The sequence below is a fragment of the Schistocerca nitens genome, chromosome 1, assembly GCF_023898315.1.
Source record: "Schistocerca nitens isolate TAMUIC-IGC-003100 chromosome 1, iqSchNite1.1, whole genome shotgun sequence".
NCBI lineage: Eukaryota > Metazoa > Arthropoda > Insecta > Orthoptera > Acrididae > Schistocerca > Schistocerca nitens.
In genome coordinates, this window is record NC_064614.1 from 1,181,913,766 (window position 1) to 1,181,931,775 (window position 18,010).

The window sequence follows — 18,010 nt, forward strand, 5'->3', positions numbered from 1 at the left end:
AAAAATGTGTATGACTTACATTCAGCTGCTAACAAAATGCAAATTCACACACAGAAATACCTGCTTTCTTTACTTATATTAAAATTATACTAACTTATCTTAAATACTTTTGACATGTCAGTTCACTAATCTGAAACAGTTTGTAAATGTGTTTGCAAACTTGTCTGGCTTTATCACTGAAAGGAGAGTTCACTTAAGAAAATAGCAAAATCACAAGGAAACTGTGTGGCTGGTAAATCAGGTAAAAAAATCCAGTACTGCCAATAGATGCATTTAAAAGTGAACAAAACCATGACTTAGCTTTTGGGAGTAGTAATTCCTTCTTCAGCAAGGAAAACAGATAGGTAGCTAAAGGTTACAAAGGAAGGCTTGTCACTCACATTCTCGGATGACAGGGACCCACATGTTGTGATTATGATGTTGTTGTAACAGGAGGGTTCCTCTCAACCTCAGGTCTCAATGACTTGCTCCTCCTTTCTTTTCTCACTGAGGAAGGAACTTTTCTAATAGCCAAATAATAGTTTTCTTCTACTTTTAAATGTATCTACTGGTGGTACTAGAATGTCACCTCATGAAGGTAAATACTGAAATTCATTCTGTGTATCTATCGCTCCAGTATTCCAAGCCAGGTGACAAAATATAACTAAACTTAAGTAAAGCCATATCTCAACAAATTGCTTTATATAATTAATGCTATGCATTAAAATGTAACCTGTAAATAACAGGTTACTGATGATGCACTACATCTTTATTGACTATGTTATAAAATAAACGTTACATGGAGTTTTTGCCATGTAAAATGAAGTTGCCATCTCGAACTTTCGATGACTTCCTCTTTCATCATCATCATCATCAGGATATTAGATTTCAATAGGTACTTTCGTCAGCTGAATTATATCATGAAGACATCACAGAGCTTCCATATGCTACCAGAGATTATGTTACTGTATATGACTCAAAAGCAACAGAGAAATCATTGGAGTCTTCCACCATCTGATGAAATCAGCATCACTACCAATGTTCTTCAGTCAGATATAAACATAATCTCTTGTAGCATATTGAAGTTAAATGATTTTGTGATGTTTCCATGACGTAATTTGGCCTACTAAAGCACGTAATGACCTACTGAAATCTCATTTCATGATGGCGATGGAGGAAGTCAGCAAAAGCTCGATACTGACAAATCTAACGCGGGAAGAACTCCGTGAAGCATTTATTCAAGAATTTCACTGTAAAAAAAAACAACCATTTCAGGCTCAGTCTACTTATTTGAATCGCTATTAGTAGAGGCACCTGTTTGTGGTGAAAATGTTCGCCTGATATTGTTATTTCTAGAAACCTGTTTTCAGTATATTTTTCACTATTTTCATCAATAATTTCACTAAATTTGATTTCCACTTTTTAGCATTAAAAACTAAAGCAAAAATCACTAATTGTTTATTTCCAGTGAAACATCTTTTATTTTTACATATATTCATAAAGCTTGAAACTTATACATGTGACAAAAACACATATATCAATGCATAAATGTTTGGAAAAAAATATCGTGCCACTTGAATTAGCAGGGCCTAGCCTATGCACATAATCTACAAATCAGTCTGAGAAAGAGAGGATTACCACGACTTCCATATTACTGGGAGTCAGAGCTGTTCTCCTGCCAGACATTATATTACAATATATCAAAAATGACCTCTCACTTATCAATATTACTGACTGGGATCCACAAAGCCATCACTGCAGCCTCCACCAAACGCCCATATCCTGATTTCAAGGAAAGAGTAGCAGCAATCTCATCAACATCTCTGCCTTCTCTTCAAGAACTTGCAACTAAATCCCTAAACACTGGATGTGGTATATTCTGACGTTGAAAGTTCTTGTAGAATAGAAATATCCTTATTAGTTGAGAGATTTCAAATCCGTAAAAAATAACCTTTCATTACGTTTCTTGGATCAAATGATCTACCAATAGAAGAAATGACAATCTTTCCTGTGTCACACTTCATTAATTGGTTCAGTTTCATCAGGCTTGTTCTACCTGTAGATTGGAACGTTAAATGTACTTGCATTTGCTTCAGCAGGTTTATCTGTGGCTATCTCGGGGCAAAATTGCATATTCTAACAATTTAAAGCTCTTTGATACATCAGTATGCTTTAATGATATCACGGAGCTCTCTAATGTCAGCAGCAAATTGCAACATTTAGAGCAATCTTTGACAAGAAAATAGCTGGGCATTGAATTTTTTGTACTTCATTACAGTTCAGGACTTCCAAATAGTTCATAGCAACACTCTCATCTTCATCAGTTTCAACAAATTCTACTATATCATTGAGATATTCTCCAAGGTCCTCGGTACTTTATCCATGAGTTCCACCTGGTGATGACAGGATTATGGGAAATATTAGTTTTTGTGGGTTCATCTTCATATTACTGATTTAAAAATTGAATGTATGCATGCTTTCTTTCTCGGGTATTAAGGAATGTGTGTTTTGGCTGCAGAGCACAATGGTTAAAACAACCAAGTTTCACAGCCCACGCACTGCTCACCAAATTTAATTTATGAGCATAGCACTGCATGTGTACTAACCCTTATAAAACTAAAACCCTAATTGCATTTATACCCATGTCCTTTCTCTGGCACTCAATTCCCACAATAAAGTATATGCACATTAAGTATCTTTCTAATAATTAATTAATTAATTAATTAATCACAAAAAAATGTTTTCATGAAAATTCTTTTTCTTGAACAAAAGCTTGGCATATTAATAAACTGAAGCACAAGAACAGATCATAAAATATAAGACTGGATGCCCCAGCAATCAGCAAAAATTTTCAACATGCAATTTATTGCCAGATCAAAGAATGCACTGGACGTTGTTGAATGTCTTACTTCCTTGCACAGGAAATGAAGTTAGCAATATTCGACAAAAACTAAGATAGCAATATACATCAAAGTGGTGCATAATCAACAGTCATCAATATCCAGATTTCACTGCAAAATTCAAATCGAATTTCCACCGTTAACTTTGTGATACGGATCCACACATCTTCGTTGATTATTTCATGATTTTGCTTCAAAGTAAATAGTTTCATGTTTTAAGCCAAATTTATAAAATTTCATACAAATTTTGTAACCTTGCATTTTGCAAAAAACAAGTGCCTCTAACTACTGCTCACATAAGTTAATTATAGTAATCGTTTGAAACAGGCTCCTGTAAATTTCAAGGCAGGTGAACAATGTAGTAAACATTGAAGTTGCACAGTGTTTCAATTGGGAAAGCAGTTCTTAAATAGTTATTAGCTGACTGTTTTGAACCATGTCATCATGAGTATGCTATGGTGGACAAAAAGTGTATAGGCCAATGTAGATGTCCTCAGAGCTTGTCTATTAATTGTATTAATAGGGTTTAGTGTTTTGTCTGTTTAAATGGTTAATTCTGGAAAGCATTTGTAGAGGGACTTGGTAAGGCAAAGAGGATCTTTGTTTCATCACATCAGATGCCTAGTCAGTGCCACACCAAATGGCACAAGCTAATTTTTCTGGCTGAAACATATCCCTAATTACACATAATTTTCACATTGCTGTTTATTGATGTCTGAATGGGGATGTAGCCTTAAACACATTCCTTGAAACCCAGAATAGTCTTCCATCATATATAATGATCAAATATATAAATTTAATCTTCTTAAATTTGTTGAAAATTTGTTTTATACACACGACATTGCGATAATTAAGAGAAGGAAATTTTTGTGAAGACTTTAAGCCTGTCACCACCTCACACTGCTCATGATGATAATTTAAAACTAAGAACTTACTAAACAATGGCATCTCTTGGTACACTGCAAGATTTTTGCAAGTTCTTAGTGGCAATAAACCTTCAACTGTGTGCACTGTTTCCCATATTTCACTTTAACCATGTTCAAGATTTTATTTACAATTAACTCATACTTACAAATTCATTGTCTGCCTTTTTAGTGCCACTGTTTGATACAATAAAGTTAGTAACATCAAAATTCCCCATATTTCCAGCAGGAATTGGCATTGTAAATCCAGATGAACCTGAAGAATAAAAACAAACAACCAATGTTAAAGTTTTATTTCAGCTTTTATATCTGTTTTACTAAATTAAAAACAGGCTCCTCAGCAATACTTGCCTTGGTCTATTTTTTCCATTTTTGTACCATCGCTTGCTGCGTGGCATGTGAAATGCAAAGGTTCCACTTCAAGTAGACCTTTCAAATAGTGATTTGATGATAATCCCTTCAGCCGTAATTGTGTAAACTTCGAATCTGGTCCTTGACCTCCAACTATAAAAAAGAGATAAAATAATTACTCCATGAAGTGCTATGAAGCATAATACAACAAAGGTGGACTTGAATTTTGAATTAACTAGGGAAAAAATTTTTTTTAAAATTGGTCCTGTTGTTATAATTTCTTTTACTGATTGTTTTCCAATAATGGCTGTAATAACACTGTTCACGTTTACGTCGCACTTCACTTGGCGTAGACCGGGACTGTGCCCTAGGCATGCTCGATGTTAACTGACTGGGCACGGCCCGTGCTGCCTGAGTTGTTGTTGTTGTTGTTGTTGTTGTTACGCCAGCAGAGGTCGCGTCCGAATTCTCGCGTGCCCTCTGGTGGACAGGACTCTACTTGCGACAACTACTGTCCGTGACGCGCCGTGCTGATGTGCGCCTCCCGTGATCTTTCTGGTGGCTACTGCACTCCTCCACCTTCGGGGGGTGAAGCCACTGTGATACACTGCGTCGGAAGGTGGAGCGTCGGGCAGGAGCGATGACCTCCACATCCATTGGAAGGCCGGAGTCGAGGGGATCTGCCAATGCTCGAGCCGGAACCTTCGAATACGGCTGGAAGTGACCCACACGAAGAGGCCCCCGTCGTCCCACCACCGGAGCCCGGGACAGAACGGGCGACAAGCTGTCGAACTCCGGATCCTATGCCACCTCGGGAGGGGCAAGACCCAGTGGCGGGGACGATGGGGAAGGGACGACCACAGGTGAACCAGTCTCCTGAGAAACCGGGCCTGCGAGGGGGGCCGGCTCTCGCTGGGCCATCTCGAACGATGGCGATGCCAGTGCTGGAGCTACTGGAGGCTGCCAAGGCTGAGAACCATCGCAGTGCGGCAGAGTCACAGCGGGGAGAGGCGGTAACGTCCCCTGAGAAACCAACACGGGTGCCGGCAATGGGGAAGCCGGTGTCCGAGAGGTCGGAGGGTGGGTGCCCAAACGTGGACGTAGGTGATTTTTGTGTCGACGTACCACCCGGTCCCCTGCCTGCAAGGTATAGAGCCGGCGGCCATTTCGGCGCAGGACCACCGCCGGTATCCAACGTGGATTGCGACCAAACCCACGTGCCCAGACCGACATACCCAGTGGAAAACCAGGTACTCCATTTTGCGAAGACTGGCGAGGACCAGGCCGGAGGAGGTGCAGCAGAGTCCTAGGTTGGCGCCCATGGAGGAGCTCTGCGGGGCTGCGTTCGCCCATTGGTGTGGTCCGGTATGCCGTCAGGAAAAATGTCAATGCCTCCTCTGCAGGAAATTCGTGCACATACTTTTTCATCTGCGTCTCAAATGTGTGCACCATGCGCTCGGCTTCCCCATTCGATTGTGGATGGAAGGGGGGAGAGCAAACGTGCCGAATACCGAAGCGCCTACAAAAATCCTGGAAGGTCTGCGAAATAAACTGCGATCCATTGTCCGAGACCAGGGTGATTGGCAGACCCTCCACAGAAAAGATTTTTGCTAGTGCCTGGATTGCAACTTCTGAAGTGGTTGAGGAGCAGCGAACCACATATGGGAATCGGGAATAAGCATCAATGACAATGAGCCAAAAGCCATCGAGAAACGGGCCCGCAAAATCGATGTGAACACGTTCCCATGCTTGGGTTGCCGGCGGCCAGGAAGAGAACGCTGCCCTGGGAGATGCCTGTTGGCTCGCACACTGGGAACAGGCGGCCACCAAGTGCTCAATTTCTCTGTCTCACAACGAAACTGCCGCGCCCGCATCTACTTGCAGTTGTAACCGGCGCGACAGAACTGACACCTCGATAAAGAGTTTGCGTGCCGATGCGTCGGGAGCCTGGCCCGATGAAACTTCCTGAATGTCAACGTCCATGTCCTCTGTACCTGCTTCCTTCGATTCTTTTGAGGCTGAGCAGCAAACTTTAGCAATGTGACCTTTTTTATTACATTTGCGACAAACGGCCCAACGCTGGGGGCACTCTGACCGATCATGATGTATATAGCACGACGCACAGGACGGCAAAAGGGGCCGGCGGCCGGAATTCTGTTTACACGCCATGTGGGAGCAGCCGTAACGGCCGGATTGTACCACTCGCACGTCGTCCACCCCGGACACAGTGGACGCGGCCGCGCCGCCCTGAACCGCCGAGACGTCGCACCACGCTTCCAGCTGTTGACCTGCGGCGTGAGAGACTTCATACGATTGAGCAATGGACAGGACTTCCTCGAGGGAAGGGTCTTCTAAATGCAGAGCCCGTTGCCGGACCTCCCTATCAGAGGCCGAACGAACAATGACGTCACGTACCATAACGTGGGCATACGACTCTCACGACTGCTCCGTGACAAAATGACACTTGCGACTAAGACCGTGCAGGGTAGCGGCCCACGCCCGGTAAGACTGATGGGGCTGTGTCTTGCATTGATAGAACTCGACCCTAGTCGCCACAACATGCGTGCGGCGGCGATAATATGAAGACAGCAATGAACACAGTGCGTCAAAAGACAAGGACGAGGGTTCCTGCAACGGCGCTAGCTGCCGCAAAACTTGATACAGCGAGGGAGATATCCAAGACAAGAACAGAGAACGACATACCTCCGCATCGGCAACATGAAACGCCTGGAAATGCTGCCGAAGGCAATGTTCATATGCGTCCCAATCCTCCGCCGTCTCATCATACGGGGGAAAGGGAGGAGGGAACGGCGCTGGAGCAGACGGCGTGGAGAGCAACGCCGGAAGCACTTGTTTCATGGGTGGCCATGAGCTCCGTCTGCTGCTCAACCAAAACCCGCACTAAATCCTCCATGCTGTGGAGAAGCTGCGAAACCGGAACAACGACGTAACACACGAAAGCACGACCCTACCGTCTGCTGCTCAACAAAAACCCGCACTAAATCCTCCATGCTGTGGAGAAGCTGCGAAACCGGAACAACGACGTAACACACGAAAGAATGACCCTACTCGTCGTCAATTGTGTAATAACACTGTTCACGTTTACGTCGCACTTCACTTGGTGTAGACCGGGACTGTGCCCTAGGCATGCTCGATGTTAACTGACTCGGCACGGCCCGTGCTGCCTGAGTTGTTGTTGTTGTTGTTGTTGTTGTTACGCGGCAGAGGTTGCATCCGAATTCTCGTGTGCCCTCTGGTGGACGGGACTCTACTTGAGGCAACTACCGTCCGTGACGCGCCATGCTGATGTGCGCCTCCTGCGATCTTTCTGGTGGCTACTGCAATGGCATTGTAACATTTCATAAATTTAAATATTAAATAACTGTACAATACCTCAGTCACCTGGCTTGTATTAGCAGCTGGCGATATAGTCAAATAACACTGAGGTATAGTTTACAGAACTGTCAGTGACAACGAATCATTGGGAACAGGACTGATTCAGACTCTGATATTTTTTGTATTTTTCAGAGTCCTGGGTATGTAGCAAAACAAAGTTTCCTACACATCTTGTATTGTGCATTCACCTCTCAGCAGTCAGCAATCAATAGGCTATTTTCCCACCTTAAAAATGAGGTTTGGATTGTTGTTATTCTTTGATTATAACATTTATATAGCATTCACAGCCAATATTCTCACAAAATATCTTTTATTTTTATGTAAATAAAGCTTAAAAATCAAGATCTGGTCATGTGATCGAAAACGTTCAATTCTACATCTACATCTACATCCATACTCCGCAAGCCACCTGACGGTGTGTGGCGGAGGGTACCTTGAGTACCTCTATCGGTTCTCCCTTCTATTCCAGTCTTGTATTGTTCGTGGAAAGAAGGATTGTTGGTATACCTCTGTGTGGGCTTTAATCTCTCTGATTTTATCCTCATGGTCTCTTCGCGAGATATACGTAGGAGGGAGCAATATACTGCGTGACTCTTCGGTGAAGGTATGTTCTCGAAACTTTAACAAAAGCCCGTACCGAGCTACTGAGCGTCTCTCCTGCAGAGTCTTCCACTGGAGTTTATCTATCATCTCCGTAACGCTTTCGCGATTACTAAATGATCCTGTAACGAAGCGCGCTGCTCTCCGTTGGATCTTCTCTATATCCTCTATCAACCCTATCTGGTACGGATCCCACACTGCTGAGCAGTATCCAAGCAGTGGGCGAGCAAGCTTACTGTAACCTACTTCCTTTGTTTTAGGATTGCATTTCCTTAGGAAGGACGATCAACATTATATGATCATTCCATTTTAAATCACTCCTAATGCGTACTCCCAGATAATTTATGGTATTAACTGCTTCCAGTTGCTGACCTGCTATTTTGTAGCTAAATGATAAAGGATCTATCTTTCTGTGTATTCGCATCACATTACACTTGTCTACATTGAGATTCAATTGCCATTCCCTGCACCATGCGTCAATTCGCTGCAGATCCTCCTGCATTTCAGTACAATTTTCCATTGTTACAACCTCTTGATACACCACAGCATCATCTGCAAAAAGCCTCAGTGATTTCCAATGTCATCCACCAGGTCATTTATGTATATTGTGAATAGCAACGGTCCTATGACACTCCCCTGCAGCACACCGGAAATCACTCTTACTTCGGAAGACTTCTCTCCATTGAGAATGACATGCTGCGTTCTGTTATCTAGGAACTCTTCAATCCAATCACACAATTGGTCTGATAGTCCATATGCTCTTACTTTGTTCATTAAACGACTGTGGGTAACTGTATCAAACGCCTTGCAGAAGTCAAGAAACACAGCATCCACCTGTGAACCCGTGTCTATGGTCCTCTGAGTCTCGTGGACGAATAGCGCGATCTGAGTTTCACATGACCGTCTTTTTCTAAACCCATGCTGATTCCTACAGAGTAGATTTCTAGTCTCCAGAAAAGTCATTATACTCGAACACAATACGTGTTCCAAAATTCTACAACTGATCGACGTTAGAGATATAGGTCTATAGTTCTGCACATCTGTTCGATGTCCCTTCTTGAAAACGGGGATGACCTGTGCCCTTTTCCAATCCTTTGGAACGCTACGCTCTTCTCGAGACTTACGGTACACCGCTGCAAGAAGGGGGGCAAGTTCCTTCGCGTAGTCTGTGTAAAATCGAACTGGTATCCCATCAGGTCCAGAGGCCTTTCCTCTTTTGAGCGATTTTAATTGTTTCTCTATCCCTCTGTCGTCTATTTCGATAGCTACCATTTTGTCATCTCTGCGACAATCTAGAGAAGGAACTACAGTGCAGTCTTTCTCTGTGAAACAACTTTGGAAAAAGACATTTAGTATTTCGGCCTTTAGTCTGTCATCCTCTGTTTCAGTACCATTTTGGTCACAGAGTGTCTGGACATTTTGTTTTGATCCACCTACCGCTTTGACATAAGACCAAAATTTCTTAGGATTTTCTGCCAAGTCAGTACATAGAACTTTACTTTCGAATTCATTGAACGCCTCTCGCATAGCCCTCCTCACACTACATTTCGCTTCGCGTAATTTTTGTTTGTCTGCAAGGCTTTGGCTATGTTTATGTTTGCTGTGAAGTTCCCTTTGCTTCCGCAGCAGTTTTCTAACTCTGTTGTTGTACCACGGTGGCTCTTTTCCATCTCTTACGATCTTGCTTGGCACATACTCATCTAACGCATAATGTACGATGGTTTTATTGGCGGATGCTCTGGTGACGGCACAGATTAGGAGTAAGACGAAGCTATATGTGTGTTATAGGAGTGTTAGCTGAAGTTACAAGGTTTTTACATACTTTTTCTGCAAACAGTTAAGCTATTTACTGATGGAAAACACAGTTACAACTTTTAAGTGACAACAGAAAGGAATTTTGTGAAATCTGATAGTGGAAACTTTGCAAACGTTGATGTGTTTAAGCTCCACCCATTTGAGCACAGCATGTTCAACAAAGAACATTCTTTTCCCTGCTCCCCACAACACCGTTAAACTCACTCAAAACTAAGGAATTGTAGAACTTTTGCAAGTGTGCCCATATATTATAACTAGATTGCTGATTATTAATTGTGAGCTACGACCCAAAGCACAATAAAATTATTCTTGGCAAAACTTTATGCCGATTTCCTCTGTAGAAGACACTCAGCAGAGATACTGTACACAGGAGTAGTTTGGTAGTGCAACAGATAGCGCATCTGACTGCTGATGAAGAGGTCACATGTTCAAATTCTGGAAGGGTCTTTTCAAATTCTGGAAGGGTCTTGTATATTTTTAAAAAGTTTTACATGAAATACAAAATTAGCATTAGCAAGGACTGACTGTAACAAATGTTTTGATTGTGTGATGTACTATGTATAGCTTCACATTCGCCTTACTCTGAGACATGAACAACAGAGCATAAATGCACTTACTTTGCGAACAAACAATTCACTTTTTTGAAAAGCATTGTTAGTAGTGAAGATATTACCATATGCACCAGTACAACGAAGTGTAGGATGATGAAGTTATGTAGATAGATGTGAAGTGTGTACAACATGCAGGTGACACAAACATAAGGGCTGAGATGTTTGTGAGTGAAAACTAAAGTTAGTGTCTGAAGGAGACTTACTTCATATTTATGTAAGATGATGTAGCTGCAAAAATTTAAACAATAAGGATCCTAGCTGGACAGTGCAAAAATAAAAAACATTTTTTCTAATGAAGTGGTCACATTAACCGGAAAATACATTTCTGAACATGGCGTGTATGAAAACCAATTGCAAACGTAAGCACATGTAAACAGCAAGGAAACACAATAATATTCTGTTTATGATTGGTGTGTTGAAGTTTTGTAACTGTAATTTGTTTTTTATGTAAGAGGACTGTAGGGTTGTTTTATAAATAAGTAAAAATTTTCTTTCAGGTTAGATTCGAGCCTGTGATCTATGGCCATCATCTTACAAAATTCAGCGACACCGAGCTACTGAATAATTGAGGTGTAGCTGGGAAAAATGGCAATTTTCACTAGGAGTTTAACAGTTTTACAGTAACAGTGGGAGAGCATATCTTGGAGGTAAGTTAATGTTAACCTTACAATGCAACACATTTGTAATTAAGCTAGTGAACTTGTGTGTCAACATTTTGGCAATTTGTCAGTACAATGCAACCACATTTTACACATGTTCTCATTCTCTGGAACACTCAAAAACAACTTTTCAGGAGATCTTATACATGTATTTGTACAGAATGGCACTACACACAATTTGTAACCCATTTTCCAAAACATAAATTCCAAAATAAGACATCACTGTGAATTACAGTCATGACAGTAGGAACAGCGAGCTAGCCAGTGCTATCACAGGCATCACATGACTCAAATGGATGTTTTTAGCACGCTTTCGAATTATTTTGATTTCATTTCCATTTTTATAAAAGAATACTGAAATTCAAGAGGAAAAAAGCATGTTAGAGGAATAAAATTACATAATTAATCATTTGTGACAACATCCAAAAAACAGTCAAGTACCCTATTATGTGTCCATTAAACATGGCTTCCCACACTCCATGAACTAGCTCAGAAAACAGGATCTCTGCAAAAATGCTGGATCTTCAACACAAGTGCATGTTTAACCATCCGTCAGCAATTATAAAACAGCAAACAGGTGCCCACAAGCAATCATGGAGAGGTAGTGTTGCTGCAGCAGCCATACAGTTAATGGGACCTGAGGTTGGCCAGACATACCCACTATCAAGTCTGGGTTACCTCATAGGTAGCAAAGCACATGAATGTTCATCCTTCTGTTGTTTATAGACAGTGGTATCAATTTCTAACAGTAAGGTTAGCCAAGACATAAGACTTCCAACTCCCCCCCCCCCCCCCACACTCCCACCCCCTTCACTCATGATGTTTCCCCAACGACTGATGTTGACTGCTCACATTAATGGTAGACTTCACGATAATGGCGCACTACTCTCTTCACAGATGAAAATGGTTTTGTTTGCAAAGCTACTATAGTGAACATGTTTCAATTTCAACTGAAATTATAGCCCATTACTGACCATCAAGCAATCCAATACCCTACACTGTTTGGCCTTAAAAGGATAGTTTTGTAAAGGAATATCTTTAACAGCTAACAATTCAGTATATGAAGTGACCTCAAGAATGTCACTTCAACTTCAAGAACTGCATTCATGATTTTTGGAGTGTACAGGCACAATCATTAACCAATCCCTAATTAAGTGCATGATATATTGCTGTTCCATGTAATTATATTCTGTATTTTGCTGTACCTCTCTGATAATTCTGTAAAATAGGAATAACACACAGTAAATAATACGAATTCAGTTCTGAATTAATTACCTGACGTCGTAAGCAGCTCTCGCAAATCCAGAACATCTGCTGAGAATGCAGCTGCTGAGGCTGCTGGAGTGCTGGCAGACGAAGTACCAGCACCACCGCCTCCTCCTGCTCCACCGCCACCTCCAGCCCCACCACCATTTCCTCCACTGCCTCCGCCACCACCTCCACTTCCTGCACCTCCACCGCCACCACCATTGCCACCTACAGCATTGCCCATTTCACCACTCACAACTGTAGCATAAGTGATTGGTACTGACGAAAATTTAGCAGGTGGTGGTGGTTCTGTGTCAAACAATTCTGGTTCAAATGGTGTGCTATAGAGCCCAAACCTAGGAGGACAGAAAAAAATTAACAAAAGTCAATACAATGAGTCGTACTAAAATTTTTAAAGTAACTAATCACCAAGAGAAACTAATGTCAGCCATTAAAGTGCAATTTTTGACATGTAATTCTTCAGGCTTTTCCAGTGATCTGTCAGCGTCTCGAAGTGTCATGTATTCTGCTAGATATCAGTGTCATTTGTACACAATTTATCAGGCGTTACATGACACTCCTCATCAAGTGGATGTGTCCAGTCTTTACACCTAAGGCCTTCCTTTTCCATGGTTGGTTCCAGGCATTTCGTTCTCAGTCCGCTCCCACAACAAGTGTCCTTTGGTGTTCCCTCTTCAATCTGTTGCACCAGGCCAAGTGCTGGCATTCTGTTTTCGGTCCAGTGTGGTTCTAAGTGTTTCCCTTGCCGTCCATTACCACCAGAAGCATCCTGCAACATTCCATATTCAATCTGGTGCATCTGGTAGTCTGACTGGTGTCTGTTCCCCATGTCCGCACTCCCAGTTCCTCTTTTTGGGGAGTTCTACTGCTGCCACTGTTGCATTCTCAGCAACTTCAGTGTAGGATCCAAGACTCTATTGAGTCAGTACCAGAGTCATGATTCAACAGGTTTTCCGTCAACTTTATCTCTACAGACTCTCTTATAACACTGGCCCTATATCTGTGGGGTGTGTATGAGAACCCTGGTTTCATCAACATTCATGGAATGATTGATTTCCAGACAGTGTTTGGAAATGGCTGATTTAGTTGCTTGTCTTAGTTAGGTGTGCCTCTGATGTCCTTTGCATCAGACGCCTCCTGGCCTAGTTGTTTGAGCAATGTACAACATGCCACATCGACAAGGTATATCATAAATTCAAACAATGGAAATGCCAGGTTGGAATATCAACAATCTAGGAAAAGATGATTGCTATTCCCAGAAAGACGACATTAAGTTGCAGACAGGCAATTAAAAGACACTAACACACAAGCTTTTGGCCACAGTCTTCATCATCAGAAAGAGAAACAGAAACACACACCATTCATTCACACGAGCAAGCCAACTCTGGCAGCTCACACCAGTACGCAACTATCATGTGGAATGGAAGCAGCAGTCTGGACGGGGTGTGAAGTGGGAAGGATAATAATGTAAGGGTGGAGGGAGAGAGAAATGCTGTCTGGTGGAGTGTGCAAGGATTAGAATGTCAGTAAGTGCAACAACAGGAGGTTGTGGTGGGAAAGGGAGGTGGGGAAACGGAGTAAAAAAGGAGAGGAATGGGGAAAGATGGGCGGATGCATTGGCAGAGGGCGGCAAACAAAGAGGGTCAGAGACGAGAATGAGGGGAGGTGATAGGACAGAGATGGTGGAAACCGTTGGGCGAAGGATGTGAGGACAGTAAGTTACTGTAGGTTGAGACAATTATGGGAATGGAGCAAGTGTTGTAACATAATTCCATTTGCATAATCCAAAAAAGCTGGTTGTGGAGGAAAGGATCCAGATTATCCATGTTGTGAAGCAACCATTGAAATCAAACAAGTTATGTTTAGCTGCATGTTGTGCCACAGGATGATCTACTTTGCTCTTGGCCATAATTTGACAGTGCCAATTTGTCCTGGTGGACATCTGGTTGGTAGTCACAGCAATGTAAAAAAAGCTGTGTAATGATTGCAGCAGAACTGGCATAGGATGGAAATAGGAAGTGCTGGGTGGGTGGATTGGGCAGGTCTTGCACTGTGTTTTCCACAGGGATATGATCCTTGTTGCAGATGGTTGGGATTGGGAGCAGCGTAGGGGTGGACTAGGATGCTGTCGAGGTTGAGTGGGCAATGGAACAACACTTTATGAGGGGTGGTAGGGGTCTTGGATAGGATGTCCCCATTTCAGGGCATGATGATAGGTAATCAAAACCCTGGTGGAGGATGCTACCAGAGTGGTATTTGGTGACGAATGGGGCATTCCTTTGTGGCTGGTTCTTCAGGGTGGTGGGAGGATTTGGGGTGTGAGGGGAAATGGCATGCAGACTAGGTCTGGTGAATGGTGCCTGTCTGTGAAGACCTTGGTGAGACCCTCAGCACACAGGGCAAGGGAATTCTCATCAGTGCAGATACAATGTCCACAGGCAGTTAGACTGAATGGGAGGGATTTTTTGGTGTAGAAGGGATGACAGCTGTTGAAATGCAGGTACTGTTGGTGGTTGGTGGCTTTCATGTGAGCAGAGGCGAGGACGGTGTCGTCAGAGTTGAGGAAGTCCATGTCCAGGAAGGTGGCGCTTTGGGTGAGGAACACCAAGTGATCCTCCCCTCCACCACTAATTTTTACAAACTGCTACAGAGATAGGAGTAATCCTTACAAACCGTTCTCCCTCCTGTAATCATCTCAGCCTCAACCTAAGGTAATACACTGTCCCTGCCTCCTCCAACCAACAGTTTCCACTCCCTTGACCCATCACCTCCTCCTCATTCTTATCTCCCACCCTCTTTGATTGCTGCCCTCAGCCAATGCACCTGTCCATCTTTCCCCACTCCTATCCTTTTTCATTCCATTTTTTCTACCTCCCTGCCCCACAACCTCCTGACGCTGAGCCTGTTGGCATTCTAGCCCCTGCACTTTCCACCAGACAGCGTTCCTTTCTCTATCCGCCCATACAATGCTAACCTTTCCTCTTCCCTGCCCCCTCCGGACTGCTGCTAGCGTTCCGTGTGATAGTTGCATTCTGGTCCGTGATAATGGAGTTGGTTGTCATGTGTGCATGAGATGTGTTTGCGTATGTGAATGAATGGTGTGTTTCTCTTTCTGAAGAAGAATGTGGCCAAAGCTTATGTGTAAGTGTCTTTTACTTTAAGTGTCTTTTACTTGTACTTGTCTTCAACTTAACATGACATCTGAACAGTAAGTAGTAATCTATCTATTCCTATATTATTTCATAAATTCCTTGTTTTTTGTAGTCTACAGGTCATTTTCACATTTCCCAGTAGTCCTCTTATTTGGGTAGGTGGACAGAACACTCACTATGTTATGCTTCCTGAGAATGCTGCTGAGTTTGGCACAAACAGATTCCACACAGGGCAGGTATGCCACCTCTTTGCTTCGCCCTGCTCTTCTTCTAGACTGTATGGTGGAGTGGCTGGTTGAAGGGCCTTCTGAATCTGTTTGGCCGTGCATCCATTTCTGCTGAACACTGATCTTAGATGCTATATTCCTGCTGCCAAAGTACTTTGGTCTGACAAGATGTGTACATTGTGGACCAATGTCTTAAGAACTCCATTCTTCTGTGCTGTGTGATGACAGCTGCTGGCTGTAGGTTTGGAATACATCTGGCCATACATCTGGTCTTCTTTTGACAAGTACATCCAGAAATGGCAGTCGGTCATTATTTTCCAGTTCCATAGTGAACTTAGTATTTGAATGGCATGAGTTAAGGTATTCAAGAAACTCACTGAGTATATCCTGAGTGAGACCAGATCACAAAGGTATCATCCACATACCAGAAGAAGCAAGTGGGTTTGTATATAGCCAGCTCTAATGCTACCTCCTCAAATATCTCCATGAATATATTGGCAACCATTGGAGACAGAAGGCTGCCCCTGGGTACACCTTCTGTCTGTTCATAATATTGGCACTCACACAGAAAATAAGCTTCGGTCACACATGGACAGGTGTACTGGAGAGAAGACAAAACTTTAGCACTTGGCCGGGTGCACCAAACCGAAGAGGGAATGTGTAAGAACAATTCTAGAGGGAGCAGAACATAGAGGGAAACGTTAGAACCACACTGGACCGAAAACAGAACATCAGCACATTGACAGTGTGCAGGACTGAAGACAGAATGCCAGTGTTCAGCCTGCCACAGTTGACTGAAGAGGGCATGCCTAAGAAAGCTTCTAGTGGGAGTGGACTGCAGAGGAAACACCTAGAAAAGTCCTGGACTGAAAATGGAACTTCAACGTGCGGAGTGGTGTGCAGGACCACAGAAGGAATGTGTACGAATACTTCTAGTAGGAGCAGGCTGTACATAAACACTTGGAACCGACAGAGGAGGGAGGTGACTTTAGGTATAAATAATGGACCCGTTCCACTCGAAAATTAGTCTCAAGTCGCACCCAATGAAGATAATGAGTCATGATGTCAAAATATTGTACACAAATGATGCTCCTATCCAGCAGAACACCCAATACATTAAACAAGGGCACACAACTTGTAGAGGTCTGTTGACAGGACACTGTCAACTTCAATACTCTCAATAGAGCTCTAAAAATGCCAAGTTTTTAACTGCACCAAAGCTAAGTAAAATCTCAATATTTCAATGACTGCCTCCACTGAGATCTTCAGGACCAATTCATTTGAAGTCTACTTTCATCAACAGAATGCCATGCCATCATCAGTCGTGAAGATAGCATTACATTAGCAGCCATAAATGACGAAACCAGATTATTGAAAACAAGAAGTACAGAATGCTATATTGCTATGGACAGGAAGATTTTGCGGAAACAATAATGCAAAAAGTACACAAAATTGGCAGTTTTTAGCGACGAGGATTTTTATGAAATGTTGCAAAATTTTCCAGCACAAAAATGTTATGTATCTCAGACTAGGCATTTACTCAAGCCCATAACTAATAGTTACTGAAATCTGAAATTAAATTTTGAATTCTTTTCTCCTCAAGGCTAAGGTACCTGTATAATCTTATAATGACACTTCAATTCCCATGTACCACACTATGATGCGGCAACAAAAGAAAACACTTTACTTCCAACATCAAATTTCCCAACACTTTTGAATATAGCATATTGTAGACATCTTCTATGTGCTGTGTTAATTAAACTGCATACTTTATTAGTACACAAGTATCAGTAAGAAAAATGCCAAATACAGCATTTTTTGCAAACACATATCATGTTCTCTGCTTGGTTTACTTGTATCAACTAATCACGATATATGACATGTGATGTCAGACAGAAAAATCGTGCTGCACAAATAATACAACTGATTGCTTCTTATGGAATCATATCCATTGGTTTTGCCAACTCACGACCAACATAACACCCATAGCAAAGTAAAAATAATACTGGAGCAAACATTCACAGTAATCTGTTGTACTGCCAGAAACGTTTGCACGGCTTTCTCTACTGTGATTCACCGACAGAAACAAACCAAGCAAGTGCCATACTGATTTATGTGTGTAATATGA

The 18,010-nt window shown here is 42.5% G+C and overlaps 1 protein-coding gene across 1 annotated transcript in view; it reads right to left on the reverse strand.

Moving 5' to 3' along the window:
• Positions 1 to 18,010, reverse strand: part of LOC126233282 (baculoviral IAP repeat-containing protein 6) — a 321,293-nt gene that overhangs the window by 193,561 nt on the left and 109,722 nt on the right. Inside the window, exons 18-28 of the mRNA XM_049942854.1 lie at positions 12,693 to 12,838; positions 12,510 to 12,620; positions 4,154 to 4,306; positions 3,948 to 4,058; positions 3,713 to 3,889; positions 3,564 to 3,594; positions 2,889 to 2,929; positions 2,620 to 2,679; positions 1,698 to 1,806; positions 1,497 to 1,573; positions 1,294 to 1,397 (exon numbers count right to left, since the gene is read on the reverse strand). Coding sequence (XP_049798811.1) covers positions 1,294 to 1,397; positions 1,497 to 1,573; positions 1,698 to 1,806; positions 2,620 to 2,679; positions 2,889 to 2,929; positions 3,564 to 3,594; positions 3,713 to 3,889; positions 3,948 to 4,058; positions 4,154 to 4,306; positions 12,510 to 12,620; positions 12,693 to 12,838 — 1,120 coding nt within the window. The remainder of the gene's footprint in view (positions 1 to 1,293; positions 1,398 to 1,496; positions 1,574 to 1,697; positions 1,807 to 2,619; positions 2,680 to 2,888; positions 2,930 to 3,563; positions 3,595 to 3,712; positions 3,890 to 3,947; positions 4,059 to 4,153; positions 4,307 to 12,509; positions 12,621 to 12,692; positions 12,839 to 18,010) is intronic.